This window comes from Coenobita brevimanus, chromosome 53 (assembly GCF_032717465.1).
Source record: "Coenobita brevimanus isolate Jiangsu-jjx chromosome 53, ASM3271746v2, whole genome shotgun sequence".
NCBI lineage: Eukaryota > Metazoa > Arthropoda > Malacostraca > Decapoda > Coenobitidae > Coenobita > Coenobita brevimanus.
In genome coordinates this window covers 30,524,958-30,537,694 of record NC_137006.1, presented here as the reverse complement: position 1 = coordinate 30,537,694, position 12,737 = coordinate 30,524,958, and the positions used below count along the sequence as shown (strand labels likewise).

General features: G+C 42.0%; 1 protein-coding gene across 1 annotated transcript in view; it reads left to right on the top strand.

Moving 5' to 3' along the window:
* LOC145400787 (peroxisomal sarcosine oxidase-like) overlaps positions 1 to 12,737 on the top strand; it is a 194,865-nt gene that overhangs the window by 49,190 nt on the left and 132,938 nt on the right. Inside the window, exon 5 of the mRNA XM_080273224.1 lies at positions 5,895 to 5,979. Within this exon, the coding sequence (XP_080129350.1) occupies positions 5,895 to 5,979 (85 nt within the window). The remainder of the gene's footprint in view (positions 1 to 5,894; positions 5,980 to 12,737) is intronic.

Genomic DNA, 12,737 nt, shown 5'->3' with positions numbered 1-12,737 from the left:
ACCCAGCCCCTGACTACATTAGGCTGTAACTGGATGTCAAGTTGTAGGCTAAACATTCATAGGCCACTTGCTATATGATCGAGGAATAATGCCAGTTTCCTCAGAATAATTTGAAAGCATAAGAATACTGTACATACCCAGATCTGGCCTGTTTCTGCTTGGTCCCACACCAGTCCTTCGGGGTCTGCTGACGCTTCATTTGTTGTGCACGCTGTGGCATATGCACCAAGTCTATACCCCCTCCCTGAGTCCGTTTGTCGCCCGCTGAGTGACTAAGACCATGCAAATGTGTACAGTACGGTCGGCACGCGCGAGTTGTACTTTCCACATCAGACACGGTGACATAAGGACGTGATATTTCAGCACCAAAATTATACATGATCATCACCTATCTCCCCCCCCCCCCACAAAATAATAATCGTCACTCCCACCAGCTTATTAATTAAGTGCTACGTGTGTAATAATACTTGGTTCATGCAATGGCTAAATACAGTATCAATAAAGTAGATGTGCAGGGGTGCTTCACTACTGTAACATCCCAGCATACCGTGCTGAGTGATGTGAAGAGGCTGACATCCTCACTACACATACACACTATTCCCATTATCCTCACTACATTTGTACACTATTCTTAATTTCCCCATCACAATTGTCCACTATTCCCAGTATCCACACTGAGGAGCCAAGAATAATGCTGATATGTTGGAACATTATGAAGTCACTGAGTAGACATAGAAAGTAACTTATTCTTCCTTTTAGGGGAAATAGTTCCATCACTTTGGGGGGGGGGGGGGAAGATATTTTGGGCCCCCTTCTCTGTCGACTTGGGGAGCCATGGCCCCTTTAGCCTCCCCCTGGATCGCCACTGCAAACAAAATAGATAGATTGAGATGAAATGAAGAGGTGAGAGTGTGAGAGAGTGGGAGTAAGGATGGGGTATATGTGCACGAGTGGATGAGAATGAGAGGGCAAAGGAGGGTGTATGTATTGTTGTGTGAAAGAAATGGAAGGAGAGTATATGGGAGTATGGTTTAGTTGGTTCAAGGACTGGGTTGGTAAGATTGAAAGTAGGAACATAAGTATGGGCGGCTGTGTGTGTATATGCACCTATGGGAGATCGGGTAAGCAGAGTGAAAGAAGAGTTCTGGGTAAATGAGGAAGCATGCATTGAAAACTTTGAGAGGAGTGAGGGAGTGTTTTTGATCGGAGATATGAATGGAAAAGTAGAAAATGTAAAGGTGGCTAGAGTAGTTGGTGAGTGGGGTGTGCCTGCAGAAGCGGATGAGAATGGTAGTGCACTAGTGGACATCTGTTGGGAGACGGGGTTGGTGATAGCCAATATCCTCATTAGGGAAAAAATGATCCACAGGTATACGTGGCGAGTGATTAGAAGGGTGGGTGGTGAACTGAATCAGTGGAAGGCAATGACTGAATATGTGTATGAGGATGAGAGAATGAGAGGGTATGTACTGAATACAAGAGCATACAGAGGTTGGGAGAGTGAACTTTCTGACCACCACTTGGTGGTGGTGAAAGTCAGGGTACAAATGCGATGAATGAACAGGAAAGAAGGGAAGGAGGAAGTACTCGACACAAAGAGGGTGGAAAGGTTGCAAGAGGATGAAAATATATATATATATATATCTATATCTATATACTGTATATATATATATATATATCTATATCTATATATATCTATCTATCTATATATATATATTTATGTATATCTATCTATCTATCTATCTATCTATCTATCTATCTATATATATATATATATATATATATATAGGAAGGAAGTGGAGGAGAAATTGGGTAAATATGATTTGGAGCAGATGTGGGAGGTGAAAAGTGTGTGCAAGATATTCACAGAAGAAATCTGTGCAGCATGAAAGGTGGTGTGTGGGGTGACAGGAAGACGAAAGAGAGTGCAACGAACAGCATGGTGGAATGAAGAGGTGAGAAAAAATGTGACGCAAAGGAAGGAAGCATATAGTAAGTGGATGGGAAACAGAGGCATGGAGGAAATTGAGGGACAGAAAACTGAGTTATATGTAGAGAGGATGAGAGGTGAAAAGATTAGTCAGAGAGAGTAACAGGAGAGTGGATGAGGAATTAGGAAGGAATTTAAGTGTAAATTGGATGGAATGTAAGAAAATGTTCTTGAAGGAGGTAAAGAGAGTTAGACAGGGTGATAAAATTGCAGGATTGTGAAAAATAAAAATGGTAGATTGATATTTTAGAAGGGAGAAAACGTACACAGATAGAGAGAGTACTTTAAGGAATAGTTAAAATATAGAGAATGAAAGAGGTAGTGTAGATCAGATATTCATTCTAAGGTCTTTAGCGGAAAAGTTTCTAGAGAAAGGAAAGAAGTTGTAGGCAGCCTTCATGAATTTGAAGAAGTCATGTAACAGAATGAACAGACAAGGGATGTGGAAAATATTAAGAGTTTATGGAGTAAATGGGAAGCTGTTGAATGCCGTGAGGAGTATGTATGAAGGTGTTAAGGCTGCAGTGGATGCTGGATTGAAATAGGGATGTGTCATGTCTCTACGTTTTTTCATACTGTATATGGATGGTGACAGCAAAGAGATAAAAGGTAGGGCAGTGGATGTTGAAGCGACCCTAGTGAGAGAGGCGAGTGTTTGGAAACTTCCAGTTCTGTTGTTGACAGATAATACTGTATCGTTAAGTGAAGACGAAGGGGAATTACAAGGCTTGGTGAATGAGTCTGGGAGAGTGTTAAGGAAATGGAATCTAAAGGTGAATGTAGGGGAGAGTAAAGCTGAGGTTTTAGAGAGAAATGAAGTCACTGAATGCACAGTGAGGTTGGAAGATGAGGAAATGAAAAATGTGAGTGCATCTAAGTACTTGGGTTGTGTAATGAGTAAGGATGGATGTTTAGAATATGAAATACTTGAAAGAGTACGACAGGGAAGAGAGGTTGCTATTTCTTTGAAAGCAGTAATAAGAAATAGGGAAGTGAGTATGTAAGTAAAAAAATGTCGCTGCATGATAGTATCGTAATACCAGCCCTAATATATGGAAGCGAAGCTTGGACCACTTTGGAAGGACACAAGTCAAGAGTGAGAGCAGTTGAAATGAGTTATTTGAGAGGAGCATGTGGAGTTACATGGAGAGGCTGACTGACAAATGAGGAAGTGAAGGAGCATTGTCGTGTTGATGTGGATGTGAACTAAGAATTACAGTGAGGTGGTTTGGCCACGTGGAGAAGATGGAGAGCGAGAACCTAACGTGTAAGCTGTAGAGTGTATGTGAGTGAGGTGGAAGGGGGGGGGGAGAGGGAGGGGGAGCGCAAGGATGAGATGGAAGGATGGAGTGGAGGGATATATAAGACAGGGGGTTTGAGCTGGCGGGAGGGCAGCGAAATGGCAGGGGACAGGGCGACGTGGAGGCAATTTGTTTGTCGCCATCCTTTGTGTGATTAAGGTGTCTGGCTACTGGCTATATATATATATATATATAGATAGATAGATAGATAGGTAGGTAGACAGACAACATGAAGGCAGTGCAGCTGTTGTACAACGAACCAGCCCATCCTTCCTTCACCAAACTCTGTAGCAAGAAAGGACGAATCAGGGGTTTGTTCCTGCCTGCCAGCCAACACCACAGCCCTTATCCAGCCATCCAGCCAATGGACCAGGGAGTTTTAGAGAGTGAAGAGGCGCTATAGAAGCTTTATCTACACCTGTGCCTTGTTGTGACTGAGGATGGAATGGACCAAGAGGAAGACGAAGACGAAGAGGAGGTAGGGGTACCTGGACCATCTCTGGCTGCAGGCACTGATGCTGCAAACACCATTCTGACTGTGATAGACAAAGTTGGAGGGCCTCTGGCTCAACACTGTGAGGTCATGCGGCTCATCAGCTTAGAGCTAATGCAGCTGCAGTAGCCATCCAGGATATGATCCCCCAGTTTTCCAAGCCTGTTCCCTCCTGCTGCCAAGAGGCTCCTCACAGAGTCATGGAATTCCAGTGTGCCTGTAACATCCACATCCTGTGCCAGCCATCACATTGCCTCAAGATCCAGCAATTCAGCTTCCAGGACTCCAACCCCCAGCACCTCAGGACTCTCTGTCACATGTGACACTAGTGCCACCAGAAACCATCTTTGCTGTCAGTGGCAGTGAATGACTTAACTCAGCCTACAACATATATGTGAGAAGAGTGTGAGTGAGAGCAGTCTACATCCATTTATACAGGTAATGCACAGTACATGAGCTTCCTACCCTTTTTACGCCAACCTGGACCTCTTCCCCTCATGATTACTGAGTTGTCATAAAAGGGTGTGGTAATATTTAACTAGTCATGAAGAAGTGCTTTAACAGTGATGTGAAATTATGGGTCAAGTTAATGTAAAATGGGTATAGTTTTCATTTTTAGTAATAAAATTTGCCATTTTACTCATTTAATTTCAAATATATGCTTGAAATCCCACTGCAGGGAGGGACCATCGGATATTTGGGATTACTGGCTTTATCGGATCGGCCTTCCCCCCAAAGGATCCGATGGAGAGAGTCTACTATACCTGAAAGAATCAGATGATTTTTAGGACTCAAGGAACAATGAATGAGAGCAATATGCTGTCATGTCGAAGTGAAAGCTATATAATCACCATATTCTTCCAATTCTGTTTAATGATTTCTAATTTTTGTGTAAGAAAAAAATCTTCAGAAAGTAACCTTATCATAGTGATCACATAACAAAAGAACAGGCCAATCCTCTCATGGTTGGGACAACTCTAATTTTTTATCCAGAAAACTCCCGATGATTTTAATCAGATGAGAGTGAATCATCAGAATCTGAGAATTAAGTCATTAGGTAAGAATAAACAAAGATGGGAGAGGGATTCATCCTGCAGTAAACTGATGTAGGCAGAGAATGATCAAAACGATATAAATATGTTAAGTCTATTGTTGTGACCTGATCCTCTGTTGTGACTTGGCTGGGACACTGTAATGTATGAGGCTTTGTAACCCTCTGTGGAGTGTTGTTACCTGCCTTGGCCTGTTGTGGCCTCATGTGATGTACAGTGGTCTGTTATACTCGTACGCTTATGTTCACACACACACACACACACACACACACACACACACACACACACACACACACACACACACACTAATTATCCACTAGACTAATAATAATTACATCCATCCATCATCCAGTCCTACACTGCCCCATGAGGAGCGTAGGAGCCCGGGGCTAGGCAGTTGGTCCCATTTAAAATGAGAGTGACCAGCCTCACTCATCCCTGACTGGCATTACATGAACAATCAACCCCAACCTTCCCTTGGATATAAACCTTCACCGACTTAATCATACACATTAATTATCCACTAGGCTAACAATTATTCTGCACTTTCAGCTGCCAGTAATCACAGTGCAAATGCAGTAGTCTTCTCACAAACGATTATCACTATTTTTTTCTAAATATTCCATCTGCTGCTAACCTATGTCATCTGCTGTGAGCTACTATATTCTTGTGTCAATTGCTGAGACCTCTTATATACTCGTGCCATCTCTGTTACCTAATATAACACTCTGACCAACTGTGACCTATGATATACCTGTGTCAACTGTTGTGACCTATTATATACAGCACTACTGCACATAATGGATCAGAACAGTTGACATACATACAAGTATATAAAAGGTCACAATGAATTACACAAGTACCGTATATTAAAGGTCACAGTATATTACAAAAGTTAACCTACTGCATTCAGGTAAGTTACTTGTGTAATCTATTGTGACGTACAATGTACCTGTGTGATTTATTGTTACCTTTTATATACTTGTCTGCAAATGCTTTGAACTGTCATATTCTTGTGCAACTTAGTTTGACCTGTTGTTGACTTGTATGATTGGCAGGATGAACGTGCCGTCTTCCAGCCTGGCCTTTTTCGACCAGAGTGCCGGATTACTGATGGCGGACAAGTGCATAGCAGCAGTCCAGGTACTTAAACTCGTGTTCTCATTGACTTTCGATCCCCAGCACTTGTTTTTTACCAGCTTATTTCCGCATGTGATGCAGTAACATTCTTATGAACGGGACAATTCTAGTCTTCTACTGGCGCTACAAGTCTAGTATTGTACTGCCACCAACGCCAGACAGTTTCTTTTCATTTTTTTTTTCTGAGAAGGAATAAGAAGGGCTTGGGTGTTATTGCTGTCACCTTGAACGCTATCATGGTCGGAAGAACTCTGTTTCAGCTAACGTTAGACGGTTTTATACAGTCGAAAGTAAGCATAAGATCCTGAGGGTGCAAATGTTCATTTGTATGTTATTTTTGCAATTTGATTCGGTATTTAAGGATATAAAGTACATGCAGCAGAATATCACGTGCATATCCGGAATGAGTCGTTAAAACAAAAAAACAAAAAAGTGCCAGGAAGCCTTCCTAGCCGGAGTAATTTACGCGTAAAGAACTTAATACCTGCACCATGATAGGCCATACCAACATTTTATAAGAAAGCAGTGTACGGTAATTTTTTAAATAGTAGAACAGAGGAATTTAAAACAGATGAATAAAAAAATACTCCATACACCAGATTAGTGCTGTCCTCCACACATAAAATATCTAACAGTTGGACTTGAACAGCTGTAAGTTGAAGTTTAGTATTTATGTATTAGTGTTGTTAACCTGTTCAGCTCGTGTACGTATTTCATCTTTGTTTTGGCTATCTCTATTGGTTTTTACTCTGTTTGAGAGAGAATGTGGAGTGTTAAATCAGGTACTCTTCATTAACTCCTGTCATGAAGTAGGGGTCTTTTCAGCAGGTCTTTTTGAGGGAGTAGTCTGTAATACCAGTCGATCAGGGCGGTACTCCCGAGGTGGATGGCAAGCTGGTGACAGGGAGAGCTGGAGCTCCTGTTTCATCAGTCCTCAGAACCTGTTCCTGACTACCTCCCTTTGCTGATCATTTTCAGTGTTTTCATTGACACTGGGAGTACCCCAACATACACTCAAAAACCTCTGCTTCCAACTGTCTACAGCACAATGCATACACAAAAGATAAGATATTTCCATCCTCTCTTAGCAATGGCTACTGCAATAATAAGAGCAAATTTGGTGTTACCTCGGATTGCCACCATCGGTAGAGTAGGGTTGGCGACACAGGGCCCTCCTGGTCGTAAGCATGCGACTATGCTGACAGCGGTTATTGTAACGACAGATCTTGCTTGTCAGTGGAGCGGGTTCGGCTTTATACTTTACTGACGTCTGTGGTGTTAGTATCAGTTTGAATTCTCTGTACTTTTTCCTCCAGTCTGTATCCCCTCTCGCCCTATTCTTCACAGAGACCCAAATATTTCCCTCTACTAACTTATCCCTATTTAGTTTTCCTCACAAACTTCCGTAACAAGGGTGGCACCTGTTGTTTTATCAGATCTGAATATGCTGTTGACACTATCTTGAACTTCACTTTAGCTAATTTTGATTACACATTATACAAACTAACTTACCTACGAGTAAATGTAACCTAATCAATTTTTGTATAGTTTATCTCTTCAACATTACTTCTACATAACCCAGCGTACTTGACTCCATGTCCGCACAGTTGACTAACACTAGCCTCACCCTTACCACTGAAATTACCATTTTGAATATTTTAACATCCATAATGTCGAATGGTTATTGTATTCTGCCAGGACTGACGATACTGGTCTAGAATGCGAGCTGTTCGCAGAATTGTTTAATCCCAAGCGATTGGTAAAACAACCAAAAAGAATACCGGTCATCCTGACCATTGCTCCTGTCTCTTGGACATATTCTTGACAAGTAGCCCAGATCAGTACAGGTTAGAGGTGCTGTAACAGTTTTAATATTCTGACCACAGTCTCATCAAAGTCTCATTAGTATGCTGCCCCAAACCTCCCCGTTCTGAACCAGTCAGGGTGACCAGATGGCACTTTGACAGGGTAGACTGGGATGGATTTAGAAATCTTGTTGATACTCCATGGCAGTAGTTCTTCTCCACTGACGTCAGTTCGATCCAGTTCCACATTACTGACCCAGTACAAGCGGGTTTAGATTTGTTCATATCCAATAAACAATTTGCTAAAAGATCGTACTTCCCAAAATGGGTTAGACAGCAGTTGTGCTAGGCCAACGACCCAAAAGTCCTTAGCATATAACTTTTACTTATACAAAAATCTCTCAGTCAATTTCAGATTGCTTTAAACCACGCAAAAGCAGTAATAAATCTTGTCCAATCAAACTTTTTTGCAACCAAGCATCCAAACTATTAATAACTCTCAGTTTTTTAATACTAACATAAAAAGTCATCGCCCATTCCCCCACAAAAATCTTCAGATGGAAACACTGCATATGACTCGATTGGAAATGCGAACATCGTTGCCGGTACGTTTGCCTGAAATCTACCTCAGAGGAAGTCAGTTAGAACGTTTCTGTACTAGAACTTGACTCTCAAGATTGCTTCGCAAAAACACAGATTACATAGGCAAAATCCATCCTAGACAATTTACCATCCAACAAACTTACAGGTTCAGATGGAATTCTTCCAGCTGTTTTGAAAAAGTGTTCTCCAGAACTTGCTCCTGTTCCAGTTAAATTATTCAGACGAAGCATACGTGTTTTTTCCTTTACTAATTCTTGGAAAGAAGCCAATATCCACCCAATTTTGAAGAAAGGAAGTTCCTCTGGTCCTTCTGATTACAGACCGATAGCAATGACATCTCCTGTAAAATATTTGCGATTGTAACTGATAGGCACATTGTTAACTTCTTGAATCCAGCAACTTAATTAGCGACAGACAATATGGTTTTTGTCACGAAAGATCCTTTGTTGATATTCCTAATCTCTTGACTCATACCATCCATCAGTCAACTGACCATGGAGGAACCCATGCAGTAGCCCTTGATACTTCTAAAGCTTTTGGCAGAGTGTGGCACCGTTTCCTGCTGTCCAAACTCACTTGTTATTGCCTATCATCTTTTGTTCCACTGATATTCTCGTATCTCAGCGACAGAAAAGTAAGAGTAAAAGTAGATGATGCATATTCTAATATGCACTCGATTAATGCCAGCGTGCCACAAGGATCAATCCTGGCTCCAACCATATTTCTGTTTCATATTATTGATTTCTTGTCCGTTACCCATAATGTCATCCACTCATATGCAGATAACTAAGTGCTTCACAGTTCCTGCAAACTTAAACATCCATTCACAAAGTTTGATATCTAACTCCCAATTCAGTACAGGAATCTCCATAAATCAAGACCTTTCAAAGATCACTGAATGGGAACAAAATAATACTGTCTCATCTAATGCAAGGAAAATCAAATATACTCTATCTATTAATAGATTTTGCCTGATTCCAATATTACCTTCAATGCAACCAATATTCCTACCTCTACGTGTATTGAAATTCTCGGTGTCTCTCTTAACAATAACCTACGTTTAGTTGGACCTTTCTTATTAGATCACTTACTACAACCGCTTCATAGATATTTGGATTATTTATTGTCTAGAATCCGTAACTTTTTCACTGACGAGCAGTTGGTTATTGGCTATAATTTTCAAGAGTCATGTGCACTCTCAGCTCGAAAACTGCTCAGCCTTGTGGAACGGATGTGGGCAGGTTGCACTGAAACAACTGGAGAAAATGTAGAACAAAAAATCAATTTTAACCAGCAATTACCAATGAACCACCCCCCACACGTAAGAAGGAATGTTGCCTTTCCTGTATTATTTTAAAGTTCCTTCTATGGCAAATGCTCGGACGAGGTTACATCCACTATCCCATCTCGCCACGCCTTTCCCCATGCCACACGGGCGTCTAGTAGCGTTCATGACTGAACTGTCACACTGCCATATTGCAGACTTTCTGCCAAACAGAACATTTTCCCCCGATCAGCATCTCTTTAGAACTCGCATCTCCAGAATAGCTTTCTCCTCAAAATTTACAACATTTCAAGTCCAGTTGTTATTTTTTTTTTTTATGAATGGAGGACACCTGTAGTTTGGTGTGTTGATTATCTTACGTTATAATATTTGTTTTTCCTTCCTGTCCCTCTTCTGATAAAGAAGTACAAAGTAGTATGACGTTACCTGGAAAACAGACGACATAATAAGGCTGAAGAGATTAAATTAACTTATCATAAAGGAGGTGCAAGGTAGGGCAGTGGATGTGGGGGTGGCTCTAATGAATGAGGGTGAGATTTGGAAGATTACGGTGTTGCTGGTTGCTGATGATACAGTATTGTTGAGTGAAGATGAATGGGAGTTGCAAGGTTTGGTGAATGAATTTGGGACAGTGTGTAGGAGGAGGAATCTGAAAGTTAATGTAAACAAAAGTAAAGTTATGGTGTTTGAGAGGAATGAAGTCACAGAGTGTGCAGTGAGATTGGATGGTGAGGATATGGAGAATGTGAGCGCATTCAAGTACCTGGGTAGTGTGATGAGTAAGGATGGAACTTTGGGGGATGAAGTGCGTGAAAGGGTACAGCAGGGAAGGAAGGTTGTTGGTACACTGAAAGCAGTGGTGAGAAATAGGGAGGTGAGTATGGAAGTTAAGAAGTCACTGCATGATAGTATTGTGATCCCTACCCTGACGTATGGAAGCGAGGAGTGGACCTTGCAAGAAGGGAACAAGTCAAGAGTGAGAGCAGTGGAAATGGGTTACTTGAGAGGAGCATGTGGAGTGACGTGGTTGACGAATGAAGAGGTGAAGGAACGTTGTGGGGTGGATGTGGATGTGGTTGAGAAGATTAGGAGAAATACACTGAGGTGGTTTGGACATGTGAAGAGAATGGAGAATGAAAGACTAACTAAGAGGGTGTATGTAGGCGAGGTGGAGGGAGGGAGAGGGAGGAGTAGACCGAGGATGAGGTGGAAGGATGGAGTAGAGAGGTATATGAGGGAGGGGGGGTGAGTTGGGGGGAGGGTAGTCAAATGGTGGGTGACAGAGCGAGTTGAAGGCGTTTTGTCTGCGGCCACCCTTTTCGGGATTAGGGCGTCGGCCTATAGATAGATAGATAAATTTTCTGCCTTAAGTACTAATATATCAATTCATGTACTGTCGCCTACAAAACCTGCGTTCCTACGTTTATGGTTAACGGCAAAGAAGTATGTGGGAACGTGGGATGTAATGAAGGCAACACTACGAACAACACTCATAACCTCTGATTGATTGAGATCATAGTATGCACCAGTAGTTATTTTTATCGTCAATAATTTGATGTTCATTTGATTCAGTTATATACTGTCGACTCCCTGTTTGTTGGCAATATTAACTAATTTTACCGTATAGTTAGCTGAGGGTAGGTGGTGACGAACATCATCCACTTACTTGATGTAGTGTTGGCTATTTCTTCCCTCATTTTTATCAGTCTCTCTGTGTCTGCTCTTCCCACTTTGTATTTTTGCCTTTCCTTCAGGTCAGAATTTATTATTCTTCTTTCCACTTCAGGTGGCTCTACACTGAGAGACAAGTCGAATGGTATCCTGTTATCCCGAAGACCATTTACAGTGATGGGTGGTACTCATGTAGCCAAGTTATGAGGTGACATGAGGCCTGCTATGATGCCCCTGTAACTTGATGGAGAAACACAAGTGCGGCATCCATCCAGAAACCAAACCTCCACATTATTCTCTGAGCTTCGCAGTAGTGAGGCGCAACCACAAGGGAACATCAGTTCATTGCACGAGACAACCGTGCAGGGGCGGTTGCTTGCCTGCGGTTGATTGGTCTGCCTGGCCATACAGACTGGAGTTAATCTAACAGCAGTAATAATGAAAATACAGAAAAATTTAATTACGTAAAATATTATGCTGTCTGTGGGAAAAATTATTATTTTTTACACTGGAGGGGAGGGAGGGGTGGAAGCTAGAAGAGGGTGCGGAAAACTAAAGGGTAGGTAATTGGGGCTGAGGGTAGGGTAGGGTGTGGAATGGATGAAAAGTATGGTGAGGGATGAAGGTAAGGCAAGGGAAGGCGAGAGAGGATAGGGAAGAGATAGTGGTGAAGGGTAAGTGAAGGATGATAGGAGATGGAGTGATGGGAGCGTAAAGGAGAGGGTGGGGTTGAGGGAGACTTGTTTCGTGTCCATAGACTAATCTGCATGTGAACCCGGTGAACTGCACTGCGAAGCTGCCCTATCACTGCAGTACACCGTCCTCTTTTTGAGGAAACGATGAGAGTTAAATATTTGTATAAACTGGCAGCTGAGCTGCCTAGTTAGCATATCCAATGCCACCACGAGGACATGTCTCTAACCTGCACTGGAGGGAGGGTAGTCAGGGTTGAGGTGCTTGGATGGAGAAGGAATGGGATGAGGAAGGCAGGAGGGCAGGGCATATGTGACCTGACCTGAGGAAGTGATGTTCATGCACCAGCGTGATGATACCCTTTATCAACCCAGTGCTGATAACACCGTCAGGCATTTTGCCGCTTTTGGTGTCATTCTTTCAAGCAGCAATAAGGACGAGATTCGTAATACTATACCTATTGTGTTATATACACACTCATGGTTTCAAGTTTCGAGTAGTCTCGAGCATTCCTGTAGTGAAAGCACTGCGTAAACTAACAAAAAATAAAAACTGAAATGCTTCCAATAGATAAATCCTTCAAATCTCTTCATATCTCTGGCCCAATTTGTCATCGAATTTTCCGTCTTACGGATCAAAATAGAAAAATAAGTTATTGCCTGAAGTGCCTTATATAAATAATGTTCGTGGTTTTATGCATGTCT